This window comes from Lithobates pipiens, unplaced genomic scaffold, assembly GCF_037356315.1.
Source record: "Lithobates pipiens isolate NorthernLeopardFrog02 unplaced genomic scaffold, aLitPip1_a1.2 Scaffold_18, whole genome shotgun sequence".
In the NCBI taxonomy this organism is placed as follows: domain Eukaryota; kingdom Metazoa; phylum Chordata; class Amphibia; order Anura; family Ranidae; genus Lithobates; species Lithobates pipiens.
In genome coordinates this window covers 623182959-623209642 of record NW_027507758.1, presented here as the reverse complement: position 1 = coordinate 623209642, position 26684 = coordinate 623182959, and the positions used below count along the sequence as shown (strand labels likewise).

The window sequence follows — 26684 nt, the reverse complement described above, 5'->3', positions numbered from 1 at the left end:
TGCCATTAAAGTCAATGGGGCCCGCCGCAAACTTTGCGGTTCGCAAACTTTTGGCCGCGCTTGCGTTCGTGAAACGTCCCGTTGGAAGTTTGTCCATCACTATGTCCTAGGTCCTAGCAGCACATCTGCCTGCAGCACACCACCAACTGTAGACTGTAGCCGGCAAATTTCTCTGCCCCATCTGCTGCAGCAGAAAAAAAAATACAGTCCCTACCACCCACATGCCCAGTGTCTGAATGCAAGCTTGTCAAAGCTGTTGGCTCTCCAACTTCTGCCTTTCAGCCTGGTTGATTCTACCCTCTTGCGTGAATTTGCACAATGTGCTGTACCACAATGGTGGGTTCCCAGTCGCTGCTACTTTTCACATAAGGCCGTTCGATCTCTCTACCAGCACTTAGAAGGGAATGTTCTGGCATCGTTGAGTAAGGCAGTCAGCTATAAAATCCACCTTACTGCTGACACATGGTCCAGCAAGCATGGGCAGGGATGATATATTTCGTTCACAGCACACTGAGTAACACTGCTTGCAACTCGAAAGGATGCAAGACAGGGCTCGGTGCTGCAACTTGTTTTGCCTCCACGTCACCATACAGCTGGAGGTGATGATGCCAGACCTATGAGCTCTACCCCCTCCTCCTCCTCCGCCACCTCCATGCCCTCCTCTGCAGAATTGTCCTATGAACATCAGGTGTCCGATAATGGCTCAAACCTCCTGTCCGCCCTTAGACTTACAAAGATGACACATGTCCTCAATGTGGTGGTGCAGCGTTTCCTAAGTACGTACCCAAGATTGCAAGATGTACAAAAGCAAGCCAGAAGAGTAGGTAGCCATTTCAGGCGGTCATACACAGTCAGTGCTCGGTTGGCTGAAATTCAGTGGGCATTCCACCTGCCCTTAAACCGCCTGATTTGTGACATGCCCACCAGGTGGAACTCAACTTTGGGAATTCTGCAGCGGCTATACATGCAGCAGAGGGCCATCAACGAGTACCTTTGCCAGTACAGCACGACGACAGGCTCAGGCTGCCTTGGCTTTTTTTCCCCACGCCAATGGCTGATCATTAAGGATGCATGCACTGTATTGTCACCATCTGAGGAGGCCACAAGGATGGTGAGCAGTGACAGTGCATGCATCAGTGACAAAATCCCTGTTGTGTTCCTGCTGGAGCAGACTCTGCGTGGCATTATGGACAGGGCACTGGAGGCAGAGCAGCAGGAGGAAGAGGAGGACTTCCTTTCTTCTCAAGGCCCACTTTATCCAGACACCATCATTCCTATGTCACAGAACACACAGGAGGAGAGAGGGGAGGAGGATGAGGAGGAGGATTCTGGCACTTTCATAGGCTTCGAAGAAGAGGAAGACATGTGTCAATCTGTAAGCGATGCCTTTCCAACCCCTGGACCCTTGGGAGTAGTACATGGCTGGGAGGAGGAAGTTCCAGATGCTGTCATCCTGAGTGACCCTGAGGAGTCTGCTTCTCAAGCCTCAGCAAATTTGAGGCATGTGGGCAACCTCATGCTTCAAAGCCTGTGAAAGGACCCAAGAATACGTGGCATAAAGGAGAAGGATGATTACTGGTTGGTAACCCTCTTTGACCACCATTATAATGGGAAGGTCTCAAAACTCACCCCGTCCCCACAGAGAGTGCAGAAGATAAAATCTCTTGAGGACACGTTAAAGAGGATTTTATTGAAGATTTTTCCTGACTCGAGTAGGTTACAGTGTGGTGGAAAATGTCATTTTGATTCTTCTGCTGGTCAGGAGAGGAGCGTTGGAGAGCATCGGCAGCATCTGCATCACATGGTGGAGGATTACCTCGGGTCTAAAACAGAGATGGAGAGCTTTCCAGCTGACGATCCACTGATTTACTGGGTCATGAGAATAGATCACTGGCCAGAACTTGCCCAGTATGCTATTGAGTTTTTGGGCTGCCCTGCATCCAGTGTGCTTTCAGAACGGGCATTCAGTGCTGCAGGAGGTTTCAGTACTGATCATAGAACGCGTTTGTCCAGGGACTCCGTGGACCGTTTGACTTTTATAAAAATGAATCAGTCCTGGATTACCAGCTATGAAGCTGATGTCACTGATTAAGTCTTTTTGGGATGTGTAATCTCTGCAAGACTTTGAGGCTGCCTAGCTTTGAGGGTGTTCAATCATTTCATCTTGAAGAATGTTTTTGGTATAGGTTTCATGGGCACAATTAACACCCAAAGACCAATTTTTCAGCACCTGTATTACAGGTGCATATCATTGCAATTTTTTACAGCAAGGCCAATTCTTGTTTTCATCAAGATTACCTCTATAGAGTTGCGGTGGGAAGGCCACTGACACCCAAAGACCAATTTTTACGTACCTTTTACTTCTATCCAAAGTCAAAGTGACACCAGAATGTATCCAAAAAATCTCTTATCTTGTTCCCAGAGAACTACATTGTGGCCTTATCATACACACTGGCTCCTCAGCTGTCGCTGCGCAAAATAAAGGCAGCTTGCAGGGAAAATTTCATTTTTTTTGGTTTTATAAATGCAATTATTACTGCAGCAGATTCCAGACAGGGTACAGATCTGCCACTTTACAGGTAGACTATGGGGACCCCCCAGGCACTATATTGGAAGGAATTTTTTATTTTTATGCTTTCACTTTAAAAATCTAAAAATCACTGCTCATTTAAAAATGACGTTTTTCACAAACTTTTTTTTTTATTGATACATGTCCCTCAGGGCAGGACCCAAACCCCTATAACCATTGTATGCCCAATTACTTGCATATAAGCCTTCAAAATAGGCACTTTGGATTTTTGACGTTCGGGTCCCATTGACTTTAATGGGGTTCGTTATTCGGGTCCGAACTTTCGTGGTGTTTGAAAGTTCGGATGCAAACCAAACAGGGGTCTGTTCAGCCCATCTCTAGTAATAATATCACTGGTCCCCAAAAAGTGTAATTTGGGGTCAGATTTATCTGCTGCAATGTCGCAGTCCCGCTAAAAATCGCAAATTGCTGTCATTACCAGTAAAAATAATAATTAAAAAAGTCCCTAAATCTATCTCGTAATTTGTAGACGTGATAACTTTTGCGCAAACCAATCAATATACACCTATTGCAATTTATTTATTTATTTTTTACCAAAAATATTTAGAAGAATTCACATTCACATGGGGGAGCCGGGATCTGGGGGCCCCCTTATTAAAGGGGGCTTCCAGATTCTGATAAGCCCCCTGCCTGCGGACTCCCACAACCACTGGACAAGGATTGTGGGGATGAGGCCCTTGTCCCCATCAACATGAGGACAAGGTGCTTTAGGGGGACCCCAAAGCACCCTCCCCATGTTGAGGGCATATGGCCTGGTATGGTTCAGGAGGGGGGGGGGGCGCGCGCTCGTCCCTCCCCCTATCCTGACCTGCTAGGTTGCATCCACTGATAAGGGTCTGATATGGATTCACACCATTTTTTATTTTTTTTTGAGCGGGGATCCCCTTAAAATCCATACAAGACCTGAAGGGCCTGGTATAGATTTTGGGGGGGACCCCCACACCATTTTTTTTTACATTTTGCTGCAGGCTTCCCCTTAACCACTTCAATACACTGTGTTATATATACTACACTGCCTGCACTGACTGAATATAGAGTCTACACTGCATCTCTAGTCTACACTAAATGCAGAGTATATACATATATTAAATACACTGCCTGCACGCCACTAACTAACCTACCTGCCTAATCTAGCTCAATCAATCTCCGTCCACACACTATACCCGGCCGCTATGTAAGCAGCCTTATATAGTATGGGGTGTGGATTTAGTCCCCCTGAACCATGATTGGCCAAAGGCACCCAAATGGCAGAAGAGTGCGCTGTGATTGGCCAAAGCATGCAGGTCAGACGCATGCTTTGGCCAATCATCAGAGGTCAATGCACTGCCATCTCGCAGTCCATTATAGGGCGTTCCACAGCCCCATAATTGTCTCGAACGTCAGGCTCATCCCTACTTGCCGCACTCTATGTCTGAGGCACTTATAGTGTTAGTATCCAAACTCGGCAAGGATCCTAAAGATTGTGCCTCCTATACACCAACGTACATCACAGTAATCATCAGAAAACGTCCTCATTACATTGGTGTTCAATAAAGATGTACTCCCTTATATTGGTGGTCAGAGGAGAAAGCCCCCTTACATTGGTGGTACAGTATATATTTACATACTTCCAAATGATTGATAAATTACAGAAATCAATTGTCATTATTTGTAATTAAAAATGGGCTGCTTAGTCTAAAGTGCCTGAGCCTATTTTTTGTCCCAGTCTGGGCCTGAATTCAGATATACATTTTAAATTTTTTTTAAAATGTGTGAGGTCTGGTGATAATATGACCATCTCATTGCCTCCACCTCCCTCCCTGATAGAATACAGAAAGAAAAAGACAAATTCAGAACCAAGACCAAAACCAAGAAGATGATGTAGCTGCTGACAGGAGAGGTGAGCGGTGCTGGGAATTCTGGGACATTATCCAGTAAGAGACAAGGGATGTGTCTGGATGGTGACTGTATCATTGTGTGTGTCAAGTTCCTATAAGGCAGGGGAATGCAATTAGCGGACCTCCAGCTGTTGCAGAACTACAACTCCCATGAGGCATAGCAAGACTCTGAGAGCCACAAGCATGACACTCAGAGGCACAGACATGATGGGACTTGTAGTTTTGCAACAGCTGGAGGTCCGCTAATTGCATATCCCTGCTATAAGGTGTCAGGATGTCACTGTCTATTTCTCCATGGAGGAGTGGGAGTATTTAGAAGGACACAAGATACACCAAAGACCTTGGACGCAGGGGAGCTTGGCTTGTCCTGATTTTTTTCCTTTATTTCATTGCAGCGATGCTTACCCAGGCCCACGGTTGGCTTACCTCAGACGCCACCAATGCAGCGACTGTCTTGGAGGCCTCAATTGTGGGGTAGTTTGAAGCACTGCAGAATGTTTTATTTCGGGGTGCTAGGGCTCCGCATCCTCTCACTACCTCAATGAAGACGGTGCTGAGGGCATGGTACGGGTCAGTCGGCCCCCGGCCGACCGAGTCTCGGGTACGCTCCCCAAATACTCCATTATGGCTTAATCCCTCCCTACCTGAATTCTACTCCATTCTGGACCCAATCATGTGGGCATCGTGGGGCATTCGGTATTTACATCATATTTGTGAGAATGGTGCCCCACTGACATTCGACCAGCTTAAATCTAGATTTGACTTACCCAATGTGTACTTCTTCCAGTTCCTGCAGCTCCGCCACACTTATAGGGCACAGTTCGGGAGCTCTCCCCTAACCCTATACCAATCTAACATGGAGTCGCTCCTACGTCAAGAAACACTGCCTAAGCCATTGTCCATGATTTACAAGGCTTTGCAGCCCTCTGTTCATCATGGTCTGGAAAAACTTTGTGACTTTTGGGTGTCGGAGCTGCCGGAGTTGGATGGGGAGGACTGGGAGGATGTCTGGGATTCCCCCTTTAGACACTTGGTCTCCTCTAGAGAACGGCTGATTCAGTTTAAAATATTACATAAATTTTAATATACCCCATGTAGGCTCCATAAAATATACCCTGACGCGGTGTTGGCGCTGTCAACCTGACTCCGCGGGGTACATACACATGATCTGGTCCTGCCCCGAGGTTCAGCATTACTGGTCACTTCCTTCATCACTAGGCTGACAACAGTTCCTATACCCCAAACTATGGAGATTTTCCTGCTTGGCTTGGTAGACGTTCTTGCCCCCTCAAGGGCAGTCCGTACATTGCTGGGATTGTTACTCTTCTATGCCAGGAAACTTGTGCTCTGGTGGAGGGCCCCCACGGCAGCTCTCACCCTGAATGCATAGAAATCGTTAGTTAACCTCGCAGTACCCTTGTATAAGGAAGCATATTCTAACAGAGGATGTCCCCTAAAGTTTCAAGAAGTCTGGAATATATGGTTGGAGTCTGAGACAACTGTGGAACAGGAAAACCCTATAGGATTAACAGTCCAATCTGATCCGTAGATCGGAGGACGGGTCCTCTGAGGTTCCCAATTGGGGGCGCACTTGAGTTGCCTGCGTACCAATAGACACCAACTTATAGACTTGGTTCTAGAAGACTGCCTGCAGTATATCAAATACCTAAGTCAACTACTGAGCAATGTATTTGTCCTGTCAATTTTAGCAGCAAGCTACGGGGTTGTTTTGTTGAATGTTCTTAGGCGGCGTACACACGCGGGGACTGTCTGCCGAAACTAAGTTCGTCAAACAGTCCGCTCAAACTTTTGAATGAACGAACACGCCCACACACGGCACTTTTTGAGCGGACAAATACGGCAAACTTTGTTCGTCGTACTAAGTCCGCGCAACTTTTGAAATGAGCGGACTCGCCCACACACGAGGCAACAGTCCGCTCATTTCGAGCGCGTGCCAAGGTAGGCGGGGCCCGCGACGGAGACGTCGCGGGCTCCGCCGCCTGGAATGGACTTAAAGGGGAACCCCAACGCCGAAAAAAATCGGCGTGGGGGTCCCCCCAAAGTCCACACGTCGCTCTCTCCGGCCGGAATGCCAGAGCCGCGCTGAGCGGCCACTTATATAGTGACAATGGGGCGGTGTCACATGGTATATGTCACATGGGTTGGTCACATGGTGACCCCGCCCCCTTACGATGTCATAGTCCCCATGTGACATCAACCCATGTGACCAACCCATGTGACATATACCATGTGACACCGCCCCATTGTCACTATATAAGTGGCCGCTCAGCGCGGCTCTGGCATTCCGGCCAGAGAGAGCGACGTGTCAACATCTCCTGGAGAAGAACAAGAAGAACAAGAACAAGAACAAGAACGGAAGGCGGCGGCGACAGCGGCGACAGAAGACCGGGCCACCGCCTGCAAAAGAGCTATAAGAAGGCGCGGTGGCCTGGCAGAAGAACCGAAGAGGGGGACAAGACCCCCGAAGTCGGGAGAAGAGGCCGGCGGCGGGGAGGAAGAAAGCCGGACTCCTCCGCTAGCAAAAGAGCTACAAGAAGATAGCGGAGGAGTCCGGCGAGAAGACCCCCGAAGACGGAAGACCCCCGGAGCTGTGCAATAAAATATTTTATCTCGTGTGTTGTTTTTTTTTGGGTACTTTTATTTTACAGGTGAATGGGTAGGGGTACATTGTACCCCATACTCATTCACATAGGGTGGGGGGCCGGTATCCGGGGGCCCCCTTATTAAAGGGGGCTCCCGGATTCCGATAAGCCCCCCGCCCGACAACCAACGGCCAGGGTTGTCGGGAAGAGGCCCTTGTCCTCATCAACATGGGGACAAGGTGCTTTGGGGTGGGGGGGCCACGCGGCCCCCCCTTCCCCAAGGCACCCCCCATGTTGAGGGCACGCGGCCTGGTACGGCTCAGGAGGGGGGGCGCGCTCGCTCGCCCCCCTTTCCTGGCCGGCCGGGTAGCGTGCTCGGACAAGGGTCTGTTGTGGACTTTGGGGGGACCCCCACGCCGATTTTTTTCGGCGTTGGGGTTCCCCTTTAAGTCCATTCCAGGCGGCGGAGCCCGCGACGTCTCCGTCGCGGGCCCCGCCTACCTTGACACGCGCTCGAAATGAGCAGACTTCCCTCCGAGCTGGAACAGTTTGCTCATTTCGAAAGTAGCCTACACACGGGCGGACTGTTCGCTCAAACCAAGTTTCAGCGGACAGTTTTTCGGAATTTCCGAAAAACTTTGTTCGTCAAACTGTCCGCTGAAACTGTCCGCTGAAGCCCCACACACGAGCGGACTGTCCGCTGAAACACTGTTCAGCGGACAAAGTTGAGCCAACAGTCCGCCCGTGTGTACGCGGCCTTAGAGTTAGGCTAGTAGTTGTAGGTTGTTATGCCTTACCTAATGTTTTGTTTATCTCGAGCCGGGGTATGCCCAGAGGCTCTGTTTTGTAACCTTTTTTTTCTTCTGAAATAAATAAAAAGAATCTTTAAAAAAAAAAAAAAAGAAGGACACAAGGATCTCTACAAGGATGTCATGATGGACAATCAGCCACCCCTCACATCACCGGGTAAGAGGAGACTTTATTGTAAAGGAGAGAGCAGTACGAAGGGTCCACCTAGATCCCCCATCATCTGATAAACATATAGAAACAGTGTATTCAGTCAGTGTGTGTGTTTCCTACAGATGGATCCAGTAATAGGAACCCATCAAAGAGATGTCCTCACTCTCTGTATTCTGGGATTCCACACAGGATGGTCACACCATCCCCCACCATCATCAGGTGCATAAGGAACAATTATTGGTAGTTGTGATTTTTGTACAGCGTGTTTGTTACAATGAATGTTTTATTATATAATCAGAGTGGAAACCTCAGTGATGATAATATTGATGTTAACAAAGAGTATAAAGAGGAGGATTAGGAGTATGGAGTTTTCAGAGGCACAAGAGGATATGATCGAGCCACCTAATACCAGGAACCCACACAGGATTCCACACAGGAAGGTCATACCATCCCTCATCTTTACAAGGTTGGTGGGAAGGAGCATCTAGAACATGGACTTGGGAAGACAATATGTGGAATTTTGTTATGTGATATTACAATATTAAAGCCTATATCTTACAGATGATATTAACTCTCATTTTCTTGCTTTTAGTGGGTAGATTCAATCGATATAGAATTTGAGCTTAAAGCAGAAGAAGAAGAGAGGTACAGTATATCACTGATACCTGTGGTTTTCTCTTACATTGGTGATCAAAGGGAGAAGGAACCCCTTATATCAGTGGTTAGTGTAATGGTCCCTTTGGTGATTAAATGGAGAAGGACCTCCTTATATCAGTGGTCAGTGGAATGGTCCCTTATATTGGTGACTAATGTGAGAACAAAAAACCCTTATGTCAGTGGGAAAAAGACATTCTTACATCGTCACCGGTGGGAAGACTGCCCCCCTTACAGATGATTGATGTCAGTTGTACTGAGAGACAGAAATTGTTCATTGATCAAGGAACCCCTAGAAACCTTTCATTGATGATTAAAGGAAGAAGAACCTCCTTATATCAGTGGTAAGTGTAGTGGTCCCTTACATTGGTGATCAAAGGAAGAAGGACCTACTTATATCAGTGGTCAGTGTAGTGATCTCTTATACTGGTAATGAATGGGAGAAGGAACCCCTTATATCAGTGGTCAGTGTAGTGGTCCCTTACATTGGTGATTAATGGGAGAAGGACCTCCTTATATCTGTGGTCAGTGTAGTGGTCCCTTACATTGGTGACCAATGGGAGAAGGAACACCTTATATCAGTGGTCAGTGTAATGGTCCCTTATATTGGTGACTAATGTGAGAACAAAAAACCCTTATGTCAGTGGGAAAAATGCATTCTTACATCGTCACCGGTGGGAAGACTGCCCCCCTTACAGATGATTGATGTCAGTTGTACTGAGAGACAGAAATTGTTCATTGATCAAGGAACCCCTAGAAACGTTTGGAGGAACCCTGGCTGAGAAAGGCTGGATTAGGCAGTAATATATTTCTATCCCCCTTGGTGGAAGTGGAGATGACCCCATCTATAGGGATATACAGTACATACACACACAGCACAAGGCCGTGTTCACACCACGAGAAGTTCCTCTGAACGCCACAAGATGGTGATCTCACTTATACAGAGATAGAACATCTCTATGGAATGCAGACAGGAAGTGATGTCAGGTATAAATAGGATGTTCTGGGTGAGAGGCAAGTCGGGAAGAAGTAGAGAGCAGTCGTTACTGGAAGTGGCAGCAGAGGGGGGTAATAAGATCTTATTTTCTATTTACACCCAGTGACCCCCCCCCCCCGTCACGTCCGTCCTCTTCCTCCATAGTCACTGTGATGTCTTTTATCTCCAGCAGATGATGATACACACATATATAGTGTGGAAACCTAGATTAACCCCTTCAGGGGCAGAACATTTTCCCCACATATGGGTCTGGAGCATTCTGTTGCTGTCTCACCTTTATTAGCAGTCTCTATTAATGAGGGATGAGATTTAGATTCGGGTTGTATTGAAATTTGCACTTCCACGCCCTTCCTCTAAAAATAACTAACTTCCTGTAAGTTACTTCCTCCTTCATGTATCTCGGGCTCCGCTGCCTCTCCTGCAGGCCCTGGACTGGTGCCACGTCACATTCAGCTACCCATCACATTCGGCTACCCGCTGGAGTGTGCGCGTGCGACGCCGCCATATGCGTTCCAACACAGGACCCCCTCGCGGGCTCGCTTTGCTCGGCATAAATATAGTCTAACTCTATGTCCACTTGGATGGTGGGGCTTGAACATAAACTGAGGGGTGGAACGCATATGGCGGCATCACGCACGTGCAGTCCATTGGATAGCCAAATATGACGGGTCGCCATTTGTGACGAAACACTGGGCATAGCACATGGAGTGGAGGGTGATCAGTTCTCCGATCTCCTCTCCAGGGAATGATCCCAGAAGATACGAACATTTCATCACTTCCAGGTTCAGAGCTGTCATTCTCCGGTCAATGTGGTCATGGAAGCAGATGATTAATCCCGATCTGTACTTCGTCAGCTTCACTGGGGTCCATAGGTGATGTTAGAGGCCTAATAGGCCCCTGATGTTTCCATAAAGAGGACCTGTCATTTCTACTATGCTATCACATGGGGGCTATTGGCAGTGGATCCTCACAAATGGGAGAGCAATAATTCTGGCAATATTATTCACGGTTAATGCTAAACTTTTAACCACTTCCCGTCCGCCATATACCAAAATGACAGCCGCAAAGTGGTTACGTTATCCTGACTGGACGTCATATGATGTCCAGCAGGATAAGCCACCGGCGCGGCGATCGGTGGTGTGTCAGTATGACACACCGCATCTCCGATCCTGATAAAGAGCCTCTAATGTAGGCTCTTTACCATGTGATCAGCTGTGTCCAATCACAGTGTAAATGGGAAGAGCCATTTATCGGCTTTTCCTCCACATTAAGGTGAAAAAACACCTGGCAGTGAGTGCCCCCCCCCCCCCCCGTGCCCCATTCTACTTACCTGAACCCTGGAACTTGACCCATGGCTTTTTCTCGCACTGACAGACGCGAGTAGAGGAGAAACGATCGGCTGCTCTACTGATGGTGGGTCTGCGCTGATAATCGGCACATTGATTATCAGTGCAGACCCATCGACGATGCCCACTGGTGACCACCACGTGAGACCACCAGGGATGCCAATCACTGTGCATTAGGATGGCACTCTGTGCCCATCAGTGATTGCCCGTCAGTGCCTCCTGATCAGTGCCGCCCATCAGTTCCCACAAATGCTGCCTATGAGTGCCCATCAGTTAGAGCTGGAGCGATTTTCTCCCAAAAAAAACTGATTTTTTATTTTTTTAACAAAAACTCGATTCACAATTCAAATCGGTGTCAGCGCCAATCCTGGTGAAAAAAAACAAAACCGTATGCTGAAAATTTGAATCGATTTGACCTCTCAACTCGATTCAAATCGATTTTTTTGCCCAGCCTTGCCACCAGTGCTGCCTATCAGTGCTACATATAAGTGCCTCATCATCAGTGCCTCATCAGCAGTGTTAATTTTAGTCTTAGGACTAAAATTGCATTTTAGTTTTAGTCTTCTGCAATTGTTTTAGTTTTCGTCGTATTCAGTCCACTAAATCTCCAGTACATTTTAGTCGACTAAAATGTCCTACATTTTAGTCGACTAAAATCTCCAGTACATTTCAGTAATTGCAATTTAGTTGTATTCATAGTCTTTTGACTAAAATGGCATTTTAGTTTTAGTCTCATTTTAGTCTTTTGACTAAACATGGCTTTTAGTTTTAGTCGTATTTTAGTCATCTCAATTGTTTTGGCTTTAGTCTACTAAAATTGTATTCATTTAGTCGACTAAAATGTTTTAGTCGACTAAAATGTTTTAGTCATTTTAGTTGACTAAATTAACACTGCTCATCAGTGAAGGAGAAAACGTACTTATTTACAAAGTTTTGTAACTGAAACAAAGAAAACCTTTTTTTCAAAATTTTTGGTCTTTTTTTATTTTGAACACAAAAAATAAAAACCCCAGAGGTGATCAAATACCACCAAAAGAAAGTTCTATTTGTGGGGGGGGGGGGAATGATAAAAATTTTGTTTGGGTACAGCTCTGCATGACCACGCAAATGTCATTCATAATGCGACAGCGCTGAAAATGGGCCTGGGCAGAAAGGGGTTGAAAGTGCCCGGTATTGAAGTGGTTAAAGTGTTGTCTATTCACCATGTTGGGATAGTGAAGTTAGTTACCACGTGTGTGTAAAATTGTATTTTTCCTTAAAGCCCACATTCGAGGAAAGGAAGAATGACCAAGACCTTAATGAGCATTCAGCCCTGGTAAAACAGGGACAGCCCCACTTAAAGGGGTTGTAAACCTTTGTGTTTTTTCACCTTAATGCATCCTATACATTAAAGTGAAAAAAACACCTGGCAGTGACAAACCCCCCAGCCCCCCATTTTACTTACCTGAACCCTGGAACTTGACCCGATGCCCGGGGGTTCTCAGCTCTTGATTGGATAGAGTGATAGCAGCCATTGGCTCCCGCTGCTGTCAATCAAATACAATGAGAGGGGGCAAGGCCGAGTCCAGCATTCAGCCTCTGAACGCCCAATGCTGGGCTCGGGAGCGCGCCCGCGAGGTAATTTCCCCGGGAGAGCGCCTCTCCGATGGGGTTATCTGATGTGGGGAGGAGCCGCGAGAGCCGCCGGGGGACCCCAGAAGAGGATGTTCGCGGCCACTCTGTGCAAAACGAACTGCACAGTGGAGGTAAGTATCATGTTTGTTATTTAAAAAAAAAAAAAAAAAAAACCCAACCCTTACAATCACTTTAAAGGATTAAATGCCCATTTAGTTGTAAAGAATCAGGAAAAGCACTTTTATTTATCAGATCCTCTGCTCTCTCAACACCCACCGCTCTCATCTCCTCCCCTATGCTCTGGCAGAGGACTATCCCCCCTCCTCTTGTCTAATGAAGGACTTTGCGCTCTGCATTGGTTTTATTGACATCGAAGAACCTGCGACTGCCGGAGCTTGAGGGAGAAGAGGCAGTGTGGACCAGTCCTTCAACCCAGAGGAGCCTGCAGGAGCAGGGGATGGGAGAAATAAGTCTCCAGTATTCTGGTCATGTTGAGTCATAGGGGGCTTTTGTCATGGAGGTTTAGATGAAAATATTTATAGGGGAGGTAAATGGGGAGTTTTGTGATGATGGTGTTTTACTGTGTGCAATAATACATTCTGAGAAGGACACAGCTCTTGTGTCAGCATTTATTATTTATAATGTCGTGAGATACCAACATACTGTTTTTGTCGGTAGTCGTTCATCCAGACAGGCTACTAGCCCCCCGTGCAGAAACTACTCTCTCCCTACTATACCCCAACCGCGCAGCAACTGCTCTCCCCCTACTATCCCCCCCGTGCAGCAACTGCTCTCCCCCTACTATCCCCCCTGCAGCAACTGCTCTCCCCCTATTCTCTCCCCATGCAGCAACTGCTCTCCCCCTATTCTCTCCCCATGCAGCAACTGCTCCCCCTACTATCTCCCTGTGCAGCAACTGCTTTCCCCCACTATCTTCCTGTGTAGCAATTGCTTTCCCCTACTATCTCCCTGTGCATCAACTGCTTGCTCCCTAATATCTCCCCTTGTAGCAACTGCTCTTCCCCTACTATCTCCTTGTGCAGTAACTGCTTTCCCCTACTATCTCCCTGTGCAGAAACTGCTCTCCCCAATGCATCAACTGCTTGCTCCTTACTCTCTCCCTGTGCTTCAACTGATCTCCCCTACTCTTTCCCCATGCAGAAAATTCTCACCCCCTATTATCTCCGCATGCTGCAACTACTCTCCCCCTACTATCTCCCTGTGCAGCAACTGCTCACCCCTAATACCTCCCTGTGCAGAAACTCTGCCTCTCATATGTGGTCTCTTTGTCTCTGTAGTAGTTTGATGGAGATAAATGTACAGGCTAGCTTTTATTTATACTATGATGATGGGGGTTGAATGTGTGGTACTTTTACTGCACACTGTTTAAGGCACCGCAAGGTGATGGCAGTCTATGTAGTCTCTAGTGTTCTCCAGATGTGTTAAGTGTATCTCTTGTTACAAAGACATACATGCATTTTCTGTGCTGCTCAGCTCCATCTAATGGACCTCATTGTGCAATTTTACTACGGCCCATAATAAAAGAACATTTGCGCAGAGAAAAAAAAAGAGCCTAAAGAACATTTTTAATTGCCCAGTTTGCACAAAATAAATGTGAAAGCAGATTTGCAAAAGGAATGATTATGCAAATGTTTTTTTTTTCTATAGATAGACTCCTAAGTATCCCAAACTATTTGCTCCAATTCGCAGTGGGGTCAGTCTGCCTATTAAATCCTTATGTTTCCATCCTAATATTGTACAAATAATACCGTCCACATGATTCTCCGCTATCCATCTACTGAGCAACCCACATAGATCACACGACCACATCAATAAGGATGGAGGAAGACTGGAGTCCCGTGACTGAGGGCATACTAAACCTCACCCTGGAGATCATCTACCTGCTGACCGGAGAGGTGAGGAGGATTCTGGGAGGTCACATGACATCACTCTTATCTCTATTAATAAAACACAGACCTGACCAGAGAGGTGAGGAGGATTCTGGGATTCTAACATGATATATTATTGGTTCTTCAATACAGAGATTTCCTCTTGTGAAGTCAGGTGATCATATGACCATCACAGTGCCTCCATGTGACTCCCTAAAACCTGAGAGACACAACATGGAGAAGATTCTAGAAGTCACCAAGAAGATGATGGAGCTGCTGACAGGAGAGGTGAGCGGTGCTGGGAATTCTGGGACATTATCCAGTAACAGACAAGGGATGTGTCTGGATGGTGACTGTATCATTGTGTGTGTCAAGATGTAACTGTCTTATTTCTCCATGGAGGAGTGGGAGTATTTAGAAGGACACAAGGATCTCTACAAGGACGTCATGATGGACAATCAGCCGCCCCTCACATCACCGGGTAAGAGGAGACTTTATTGTAAAGGAGAGAGCAGTACGGAGGCTCCACCTAGATCCCCCATCATCTGATAAACACATAGAAACAATGTATTCAGTCAGTGTGTGTGTTTCCTACAGATGGATCCAGTAATGGGAACCCACCAGAGAGATGTCCCCGTCCTCTGTATTCCCGGGATTCCACACAGGAAGGTCACACCATCCCTCACCATCATCAGGTAGATGAGGAACAATCACTGATAGTATCATTAGGATCTGTACATTATCTGCATTGTTACCATTGATGTCATTTTTATTATATCTTCAGAGTGGATACCTGAGAGATTCTAAAGTTGAAGTTAAAATAGAGATAAAAGAGGAGGATGATGAGGATGGGGTGATGGCGGAGTCAGAGATTCTAAAAAAACACAAAGATCTGTACCAGGACACCATGGTGAAGACATCTAGTAACAGAAATCCAACAGACAGATGTCTCCATCCTCGGGATTCCACACAGGAAGGTCACAACTTCCCTCACCATCATCAGGTAGATGAGGAACAATCACTGATATTATCATTAGGCTCTGTACATTATCTGTGTTGTTACCATTGATGTCGTTTTTATTACATCTTCAGAGTGGAAACCTGAGAGATTGTAAGGTTGATGTCAGAGAAGAGATAAAAGAGGAGGATGATGATGGGGTGATGGAGGACTCAGAGTTCCTAAATAAACACAAAAATCTGTACTGGGAGAACATGATGGAGTCATCCAGCTACAAAAACCCACCAGAGAGATGTCCCCGTCCTCTGTATTCCCGGGATTCCACACAGGAAGGTTGCACCATCCCCCACCATCATCAGGTAGATGAGGAATAATAACTGATATTATCTTTAGGATCTGTACATAATTTGCATTGTTGCCATTGATGTCATTTTTATTCTATTTTCAGATTGGAAACCTGAGAGATTTTAAAGTTGAGGTTAAAGTGGAAGAAGAAGAGACGTATGTGAGGGATGATCAGCAGTCTATGGAGGATGGAATAATGTGGACATTTGTAGAGGAGGACAGTCCCACAGAGATCAGCACAGGTGGGTCATTAACACTAAATACATTCCTCCACCCATACTGCTCACTGATTGGTCCAGAGTAGAGTAAACTGTTAGAAATTCTGTATATAGCACTACAGAACAGACAGTGCACAGTCCACTTTTCTGGGCGTTACTGTTTTTATTCCTATTTTTCGTCTTTAAAGCAGACTCTGCAACATAAACACCATCGCTATTTATGTTTTTTGTTTTACGCTTATATTTATCCACAAACTTGCCCTTAACATTTTCCAATGTCAGTTCATCATTTGGATGTGCATCAAGTGGTGTGGCAAGTGTTTTAAGACTTTCTGGTAAGCCACTGAGTAATAGTGCTGCAACATGAAAACCTTTTATTAGTAGCCGTTGCTTAATAGCTGTTGCTCGACCTAGACACCTGGAACATGCCTCTTCGGGATTCTTCTCCTTGCCCAGCTCTAGTAAGATCCCTGACAGAACAATTCTCCCGGGGTTACTTGCTCTGTTGTTTGCTGGCTGTGCCGGGTGGAGGGATATGTCCGTATAGTCTCAGGCCCAAGTCACTGACTACAGTCTCAGGAGATGGGAGGCAGCGGTGTGGGACCTCTGCAACTTGTATCATGTAAACATTAAAGCTTCCACTGATTACTGAATACCAATAATATGAATCTTGATTGTATAATTTTCTGTATATTGCATGGTACATAGTTCTGACCCCTGTACTATATATTCTATGTTGTACGTTACACCATTCAAGTACTATATATTCCTGACTGATGTATCCTATAAAATAAGTTTTGGGTTACATACCCCTGACTTCTGTGCTCTATTCTCTACCCACTGCTATATACTGTATAAACATAATATGTATTCTCCATTGTTACACCCATTTTCTAACAGCTGTACATTTTTTAGAAAATAATGTTGTTGATAATAATGTGATAACATCCTTAAACAGAAAAAGATAATGAGAGAAGAGTCAATAACCTAATGATGGTGGTCTTCAGGATCAGTCCAGTCTTCATCTTGGTTGTTCTCCCCCCATCCTCACTCTCTGACCTCTGGTGGGGCTCAGCCCCGCTGTTATTCATGACTAAATCATGGACTAAATAAGGAAGTGCAGGACTTCTTGTGTTGGGAAGATGGCAATGAGTGATAGAGGGGGAGGGGACACTCGTCCTATAATCCCCTCATCACTGTCACTTCTATAAAAGACAGCTATTGTTGTTTCTTCACTTTGATTAAGGTCCATGAATAAAGAAATGGTAGGATATTCAGAAGACCCATTTACTAGTTACCTTGAGGGGGGAATTGTAAGATCCTCAGAGACAAAGCTGCCTGATGTGGGCGGAGTCCTGGTTTAGGGGAACCAATCAGCTCATGTCTAGTAATAATCTTTTTATTTCTATTTTAGTAGATGGACGGGAGATGAGGAAAACCTCAGAGGATTGTCTCACTTTGTCTCCAGACTGTAAAGTAGAAGATGAGGACATCACACAGTATAGTCCAGGAGAAAACCCGACTACCTCAAATGTCCATCCGGCACCACACAGTGTAGATGGACCATTGTATTCCTCTAATCCTGAGGAACCTCAGACTGTGAGGGACGGTGCCGTCCTTCCAACGGAGAAAAGGTTTTCCTGTGCCGAGTGTGGGAAGTGTTTCCGTTTTAAATACGATCTTAATGTGCATAAAAGATCTCACACAGGAGAGAAGCCGTATTCCTGTCCTGAGTGCGGGAAATGTTTTTCACATAAGTCTAATTTTTACAAACATCACAGACTGCACACAGGTATAAAGCCTATTTTTTTCTGCCCCGAATGTGGCAACTGTTATTCATCTAAGTCACAACTTTACAGACATCAGAAATTGCACACAGGCGAGAAGCCATATTCCTGTTCTGAGTGCGGGAAATGTTATATACAAAAATCAGATCTTGTCATACATCAGAGATCTCACACGGGGGAAAAGCCTTATTCCTGTGCTGTGTGTGGGAAATGTTTTGCACAGAAGTCCAATCTTAACAAACATCAGAGATCTCACACAGAGGAGAGGCCGTATTCCTGTCCTGAGTGTGGAAAATGTTTTTCACAGAAGTTCCATCTTTCCAGACATCAGAGATTACACACGGGCGATAAGCCACTTTCTTGTCCTGAGTGTGGAAAATGTTTTTCACGTAAATCCCATCTTTCCGTACATCAGAGATCTCACACAGGGGAGAAACCGTACTTCTGTCCTGAGTGCGGGAAAAGTTTTTCACAGAAGTGCACTCTTTACAACCATCAAAGGTTGCACATGAGGGAGAAGCCGTATTCCTGTCCTGTGTGCGGGAAGTGTTTTTCAGTGAAGTCCAATCTTTCCAGACATCAGAGATTGCACATAGGTGAGAAGCCACATTCCTGTCCTATATGAGGGAATTGTTCCTCACTGAAGTCCTGTCTTCCTGTACATCAGGGATCCCACACAACCCTCGAGGTGTATTGGTGTCTTCTATATGAATGTTGCTGGACATCACAGCTCTCATGTGGGGAAGAAGCACACCCTGATATACACCTCAGATATACTCCATGGCTGATCTTCATCATGTAAGAAACAGTTGATAAGGAGATCAGAGATCACCAAAGACATGGATGAAGTGTTGTACTGTGTTGGCCATTGATAGTAGGAGAAAAATAAAATTGGAGTCATTACCTTTCAATGGCCAAGTACATTTTTTGTGCTGTACGCTTTCACAAACACTTAGGGGGAGATTTGCTATAACTCAGAACAAATGCTTATTTTGATGATAATGCTCAGTGGGCCCCCTAAAAGCTCTGAGAAGAACCAGGGCAGCTATGTTGTTCAGAGGTCAGCCTTGACATTTTTTTTTTAGAAGCGGAGACCCCTAACAGCAGTGATCTGCTTTCCATAATCCCGGAAGGACAACTGCAATTCTCACACTTTTAGCTGCATTCCAAAACATCCTTGATAGGACACAGCAGAACCTCCTACCCAAATCAACCAACATCACAACAAGGCATGGAAAACAAATAGCCCTTTGATTGAGCCATCATAAACCCCAACTACCAGAACCCAACATAATACACATCCCAATTTGACTCTTAATAGCCATCATAAACCCTTCAAGTCCAGGCTAAAGTCATTGGAACAGCAAGCAGATATCCGTCCTCGCTAATAGTATCAAACTCATCATCGTAAATTGTTCAGCTGGTAGAATGGCCGAACACAAATTTCTGGATGACTGTTACTGACTAAGTCAAAACTTCAATGTATTTCATGTCTCCTGAGATAATACTAGTACAGCAAGAATGAGGACATCTTTACCTGCCTCAATTAAATACTTCCCACCCAGCCTATAGTAATATGTAGGTCGGGCGGGATCGCTGCCATTTTGGGTGGATGTAATATGATGTCCACCCAGGATCACCCCACAGGCCACGCTGTGGTGTGATTCTGTCACTGGACACAGAAGATGACAGATCAGTGTACAGGGCCTCTTGTGGTAACATGTGATCCCTGTGACCAATCAAGGCAGATCACATGGCAATTGTAAACAATGAATGGTTCCCATTCATAGCCATTCGTTGTGTACTGTTGAGTTGATCTCTGTGATTGGTCACAGTGATTACATGGTACAGACAGGGCCAATCACAGCCTATCTGTGAGCAGGGCTCTCTGATTCCTCTTGTACCAAAAAATTGTATTGTAACTGTAATGTCTGCCTTCATTTTGAAAAGTGCTGTGCAAACTGTTGACGCTATATAAATGCTGTAATAATAATAATAATAATCTGTACAATATGATTAGCTATGGCTAATCACAACAGTACACACATAAGAAAAAAACTCACTGTTATAAGCAAAATAAAATCCTGATCACTTCTGCAAAGTAGTACACTGTTACTATGTTAACATTATACTGCCCTGGTCACAGTATGTGCAAAAAACATCCTAAAAAAAAAAAGAAAATAAATATAATAAAGAAAAAAAACATTTTTTTTTCTTCTTTTTAACATACTGTCACCATTCAGTGTCCCTGATCACCACCACACCAGTCATATGATGATTTTTTTTAATTTTCCAAAAAATTGTGACAAAAAAATTCTCCATGCCTCTCACTGAATACCTCAGACTGACTGCTTTCCAAAAAAAGGATCATTTGGAGGGTATTTGTACTGTCCTGGCATTTTTGGGCCTCAAGAAATGAGATCAGTTAGTCCATCAGTAGATCAGGATTGATCCGTTTTCAAATATATCTATATATATATATATATATACCATAGTTTGTAGACTTTATAATGTTCACACAGACTAAATACTATGCACTGATTTGGATTATTTTTACCAAAGAAATTTAGCAGAATAGATTTTTGCCTACATTTATGAAGAACGATTATTTATCTGCAAAATTTTATAACAGAAACTTTTTTTTCAAAATGTTCAGTCTTTTTTTGTTCATCAAAAAATAAACAACACTTTGATTAAATACCACCAAAAGAAAGCTCTATTAGTGTGAACAAAAGGATAAAAATGGCATATGGGTACAGTGTTACATGAGTGAGTACTTGTCATTCAAAGTGTGACCACGCTGAAAGTTTAAATATGACCTGGACTGGAAGGGGGTAAAAGTGTTCGGTGCTGAAGTGGTTAATTAGCAACATTTTAAGCCTGAACACCTCTATATTAAAAGGTACGGAAGGCAGGTGAGACACATTACATCTCCTTGCTGAAATAGTCATCGAATACCCATCATATTTGTATTCATTCACACAGTAATTTCATGCTGGACAATATTATTATACAGGATTTACACTACATAGTTACCTAGTAGGCAAGGTTGGATAAAGACAATAGTCCAACCAGTTCAACCTGGGTAGGTGCACATGTGTCAGTGTCTATAATTATTTCCCATATCCCTGTTCTTTAAGATACACATCCAAGAGTCTTTTAAAAATATCCATACTCCCCACTGACACCACCAATTGTGGAAGAGAGTGCCACATTTGTATCACACTGACAGTGAAACCCCCCCCCTGCACAGCTTACGGTTAAACCGCTTCTCCAATCTCATTGGATGGCCACGTGTTCTCTTATGCCACCTTTTTCCGACGGCATTCCGCTCAAGCTGTCTTGCATACACACGGTCACACAAAAGTTCTCTGAACTTTCGACCTTCAAGAACGCGGTGACTTACAACACTACGACGAGCCAAGAAAATGAAGTTAAATGCTTCCGAGCATGCGTCGAATTGTTCCGAGCATGTGTAAGAATTTTGCACGTCGGAATTTTGTACAGATGATCGGAATTTCCAATCGGAACATTTTCCGACCGAAAATTTGAGAACATTCATTCATGCTTTTGCTGGGCGATATTCCGTCAGCAAAAGTCCGATGGAGCATACACACGATCACATTTTCCGACCAAAAGCTCTCATCGGACTTTTACTGGCGGAATTTCGGATCATGTGTACGGGGCATGAGACTGAATTGTTTTTTTTTCCTATGCTGGGATCACCATTCAGCTATTTGTAAATGGTATCTCCTCTCAAGCATCACTTCTCCAACGAGAATACATTAAGGCCCCTTTCACACTGGGGCGCTTTGCAGGCATTGCAGCGCTAAAAATAGTGCTTGCAAAGCACTCTGAAACAGCTGCCCGAGGGCTTTCACACTGGAGCGGTGCGCTGGCAGGACGTTAACGAAAACTCTTGCAAGCAGCATCTTTGGAGCGGTGTATACGCCGCTCCTGCCCATTGAAAGCAATGGGGCAGCACAGGTATACCACGGGCAAAGTGCCGCTGCAGCAGCGATTTGCGGCGGGCAGTTTTAACCCTTTTTCGAGCGCTAGCGGCCAAATACCGCTGCGAAAACGATGGTAAAGTGGCGTTAAAAATAGTGCCATTTTACCGCTGACGCCACTCCTGCCCCAGTGTGAAAGGGGCTTTAGTGTTTGCAGTCGTTCCACATAATTGAGGTCCTCCAGTCCCCTTATTAGCGTTGTTGCCCTTCTTTGGACTCGCTCCAGCTTCAGCACATTCCTTCTGAGGACTGGTGACCAGAACTGGACAGAATTTTCTAGATGTGGCTGGTCCAGAGTTTTATAAAGTGAGAGGGTTATAGTTTTATTTCCGGAGTATATACCTCTTTTATGCATGCTAATATTCTGCTGACTTTGGTAGCTGCAGCTTAACATTGCATGCTATTGCTCAATCCAGGGGCGTAACTATAGGGGGTGCAGCAGTCGCGACCGCAACTGGGCCCTGTGATGCAGGGGGCCCATGCAGCCCCCTCTACATATGGCCGGCAGCAGCATAGGCAGTTAGGGGTACCAATGCACCATGCACACAGGTGGCTAGAGGTGGAGGGTGACTAGCAGAGCTCCATGCTCGACTATCGCACTGGCTGCTCTTTAGTTGTGCATTCCCTGCATGACCTGTGTCCCCGACTGGCTCCTCAGAGTACCCCTCTCCTGCTCCATGCATTGCCCCTCAGTCCGATGTCTGTTCTCCCCAGCCAGAGTCCCGCCCCCCCCCCCCCGAGTCTGGTCCACACTGCACTACATACTTCTCCTGAGCAAACAAACTTTAAGCACACAGATGCAGTACAGCCCTATGAGAGCCCCCCGGGGGACACTGCAGGCTTGTCTGCCAGCCCCCCTCCTCCCCCTTCATACACAGATGATGAAAGGTCTTTCTGGGAGATATGCTGATCGCCCATCCAACACACTGGATGGAGCCCAGGCCAACATGGATGAGTGCGCGGCCTACAGCTTGGTCATGGTGAGTGAGAGGACCCCATCCCCCACACACTATTACATACCCCCTCCATCTCCCCCTGGGGACAGGGACCCCCACCTCCCCTGGGGACAGGGACCCTTTCTCACCTGGGGGCAGTAACTTCATCTGCCCTGGAGAAAAGGTCCTCATCTCTTCTGGGGACAGGGACCCCATCCTGCCTAGGGACAGTCCCCCAATGGGGCACCTAAAAATGTAAAAAAAATAAAAAAAAAATAAAAATAAAAAAAACAACTGATACCAGTGGTGGAATTACAGGACTCACAAAGGTCATACCTGAGACCACGCCCTGGAGTTCTACCGCCGGACTCGGAGGGAAGGGCCCTGGCTGGGGTTTAGGGGGGTCCTTCATGGTTTCTTGCACCGGGGTCCTGAAGGTTCTAGTTACGCCACTGGCTCAATCTGTCATCTACTACAGTGTTTCTCAACTCCAGTCCTCAAGGTGCCCAGAGAAGTCATGTTTTCAGGATTTCCTGTGCAAAATAATGGTTAGCCTGAAAACATGACCTGTTGGGGCGCCTTGAGGACTGGAGTTGAGAAACACTGATCTACTAGAACCCTCAGATCTTTCTCCATCCTTGATTCCCCCAGCGGTTCCCCCCTAGTGAGTAGTGATCAGCCAAGATTGTACTGAGCCATCTTATGTTCATTGACATGACTTTGCTGAATGCACAGAACCAGGACTTTGTGACATATTTCCACTCAAACCCTTTATGTTTTCTGTTGCGTTATAGCCTCTCTTCTTCTTCAGGACCCTTTTCAGTAAATATTTTGTTTGCATCGTTTTACCAGTTTTTCTTATTAAACAAGATTTTAAAATCACAAACGCAAATGAAATTTAGCCCCTTCATGCCGACGTCACACCAATATGCGGCCCCTATGAACTGGGCTTTTTGCTGTTGGGCCGCATATTTGTGCACCTCCCCTTGTGCACGGTGTGCTCTCAGCACCGCAAGCCCCGTACTAACGATCGGGACCCAGAACTCTTGATTGCTGCGATAGCCTCTGATCAGTCCCTGTTCCCCCCCCGTTTTCTTTTTCTGTGAATAGAGGCGAAAAGTACATTGTATCACTCTCTTGCACAGAAAGAAAAAGTGTGTATAAAAAATAAAATAAAATTAAGAAAATAATGATAAATAAAATAATAGTAAAAAATACTTAGATCAAGGTTTGATCTAGGTCAGTGCCAGGGTTAGTGTTTGGGTCAAGGTCAGTATTTTTTTTTTTTTGGGGGGGGGGGATTTATTTATTTTTTTAATTAGTATCAGTGTCTGTGTGTTTTAGGTGGGATAAAAACAAACAAAATGCACACTATTGTTTCTGGGCTGTACTACATGTACATACACATCAGGATCAGGAGAATTTATTGTTCTTTGGAGGAAGGTTATGGTAGTACCAAGAAAAAAACAGCTAAATAAAAAAAAAATGTAATAAATATATTAGGGCTGCGGAAATTAAAGATTAATTCCTCGATTAATCGAATCATTTTTTTGATCGATCAAAATTCTTTTGGTCAGTACTCACCTCTCGGCTGTCGGAGATCCGGTGATGTCACGGACATCGACGTCACTGGACTCCTCCCCCCTTCCCCAAGTGCCAACGTCTGCTAACGAAGGGAAGGGGGGGGGAGTGCCTCCATCTGTTAATGAAGGGAAGGGGGGGGGCAGTGCCTCCATCTGTTAATGAAGGGGGGAGGAGTCCGGTGACGTTGAAGCTCTGATTGAACGTAACGTGTACGGGGGAGGAGGTACGCATGATCTCACCCGCTGCTGCCCTACTGAACTAACACGATTGTCGGCTTTACATGCTGTGTTTTTATCATCTTTATGTGAGTAGTTTGTGTCTGAACACAAAAATTGAATCTTATAATTAAGCGGTGAGCACTTAGATATTTTCTTTCTACCCATGACCTGATGCCCTTGCTGAGATCTAAGGAGACGTGAGAGAAGTTTATGGCCCGTGTTAACCCTTTTGATACCCGCTTGCATGACCACCTGTTTGCACAGGGGTCCATGCCATAAGGTGAGAGTGATTGGTTAGACCGGAGGTGGAGGGATTGTCATGCTACTGTGGAAAAAAACTGACTTACGTCAGTGAATGAATGAAATAATTTGTATAGCGAACTGAATCGCCTCAAGGCGCTGCAAAGAGCTTTTGTTGTCCAGCTTCTAGAAGAGGAAGGTCTTGAGTTTTTTTTCTGAAGGCCAGGTGGTTTTCTTTCAAACGGATGTTGATGGGTAAAGCGTTCCGTAGCCGAGGTCCTTGGCCAGCGAATCTCCGTTCCCTCTTTGATTTGTACTGGGATTTGGGAATGAGGAGGAGGTTTTTGTTAGGTGATCGAAGACTGCGGTAGGGTGTGTAGCGTTTTATTTTCTCATGTAAGTATTGAGGAGCGTCTCCATGCAAGCATTTGTGGGTGAGGCAGAGGGTCTTGAGCGTGATCCGATTCTTTACGGTTAACCAATGTAAGCTCCTCAGTGAAGGAGAAATGGATTCCCAGGGTTTTTTTTCCTGTTATCAGCCTTGCCGCCGTGTTTTGGATCAGTTGTAATCGCGCAAGTTAATATTGGGGTAACCCTAAATAAAGGGAGTTTGCGTAGTCAAGTCGTGAATTAATGATTGTTCCAACTACCACTGCTTTGTCATTCTTTGGGATGAAAGGGATGAGTCTGCGTAGCAGGCGCAGCAGATGGTGAGATCCACTGACTACAGATCCTATTTGAGCATCCATTGACATTTGTGAGTCAAAAATGATGCCAAGACTCTTGGTCTTGGTCTTTGGGGAGATGGTCTGCCCAAAGATGGTCAGTGCTACAGTTTGAATTTAAAATGTATTTGTGTGGATTGTGAAGTTAAGTCATGGATTGTGGAAACTAACTAGTGTCGGGTGATTGTATATAGTGTATACCACATTTACCACTGACTAATGTAGAGTTGCAATGCAAGGAGATCAGCTAAAAGTAGTTGGATCTGTATGTGCTTTATAATTAATCGAAATTAATCGATTAAAAAAAATCTATTAATCGAACACGAAAATTTTAATCAGTAACAGTCCTAATATATATATATATATATATATATATATATTACGATTTTTGACAGTTTTCTCTTAAAGTGGAAGTAAACCCACTTTTTTAACTTTTACCTACAGGAAAGCCTATAATAAGGCTTACCTGTAGGTAAAAAAAATATCTCCTAAACCTGTACGGTTTAGGAGATATTCCCCTCGGTATGCGCCGCTGACTGCAGCGGCGCATGCGCACAAGGGGGTTCTCTCCGCGAAAATCCGGCAGCGCTCGTCCGGCCGGATTTAAATCTCCCGCGCGCATGCGCGGGAGTGACGATATCGCGGCTCCGGCCACTCACAGCGCCGGAGCCGCGATACCCGGAAGAGACGCCGAGGGAGCATGTCGGCTTCCTCGGCGTGGATCGGGCGAGATGTCGGGGCCTCGTTCTAAGGTAAGTATTTCATAATGAGCTAGTATGCGGTGCATACTAGCTCATTATGCCTTTTGCTTTGCAGGTTTTAAAAAAAAAAAAAAAAAAATGCGGGTTTACTACCGCTTTAATAATAAAAAATAAATAAAAAAAAGCAGGAGATATCCATTAGCATTCACCACCAAATGAAAGGCCACCCGGATGCACAAAGTAGTTGTGATGATATGTACGGTTTTACTAACACATGTCAAAGTCCCAAAATTGTGCACTTAGGCATTTCAATTTGTTTCACCCTTAGGCACAAAGGGGTTAATTTGTATCTATAGCAATCTCCACTGTGCAGAGCTGTGTGTAAATATCACTGGACATAAAAAGTCAATTTCAACAATAAATCCAAGAAATA

General features: G+C 45.3%; 2 protein-coding genes across 4 annotated transcripts in view; one reads left to right on the top strand and one right to left on the bottom strand.

Annotated features, from left to right (window-relative positions):
• LOC143989514 (uncharacterized) overlaps positions 1-26684 on the bottom strand; it is a 129089-nt gene that overhangs the window by 68120 nt on the left and 34285 nt on the right. The window lies entirely within an intron of this gene.
• On the top strand, positions 9690-19933 carry LOC143989459 (uncharacterized). Of its 3 annotated transcripts, XM_077489589.1 has the most exons (8): positions 9690-9752; positions 14310-14557; positions 14684-15011; positions 15128-15225; positions 15315-15533; positions 15623-15847; positions 15937-16075; positions 17466-19933. In XM_077489589.1, exons 3-8 carry the CDS (start codon positions 14927-14929, stop codon positions 18461-18463), a joined length of 1764 nt encoding a protein of 587 aa, XP_077345715.1. In that variant the 5' UTR covers positions 9690-9752; positions 14310-14557; positions 14684-14926; the 3' UTR covers positions 18464-19933. The 3 variants fall into 3 exon arrangements, with proteins under 3 accessions (XP_077345715.1, XP_077345716.1, XP_077345717.1); XM_077489590.1 differs by lacking the exon at positions 15315-15533; XM_077489591.1 differs by lacking the exon at positions 15623-15847.

What these genes read in the sequence shown, in the direction of transcription:
- LOC143989459 (XM_077489589.1), top strand. Translation starts at nt 14,927, where the DNA reads ATGGAGGAGTGGGAGTATTTAGAAGGACACAAGGATCTCTACAAGGAC. An exon ending in CCATCCCTCACCATCATCAG is followed by an intron (nt 15,226 to 15,314) that starts GTAGATGAGGAA and finishes TTATATCTTCAG; the next exon opens with AGTGGATACCTGAGAGATTC. An exon ending in TCCCACAGAGATCAGCACAG is followed by an intron (nt 16,076 to 17,465) that starts GTGGGTCATTAA and finishes TTTCTATTTTAG; the next exon opens with TAGATGGACGGGAGATGAGG.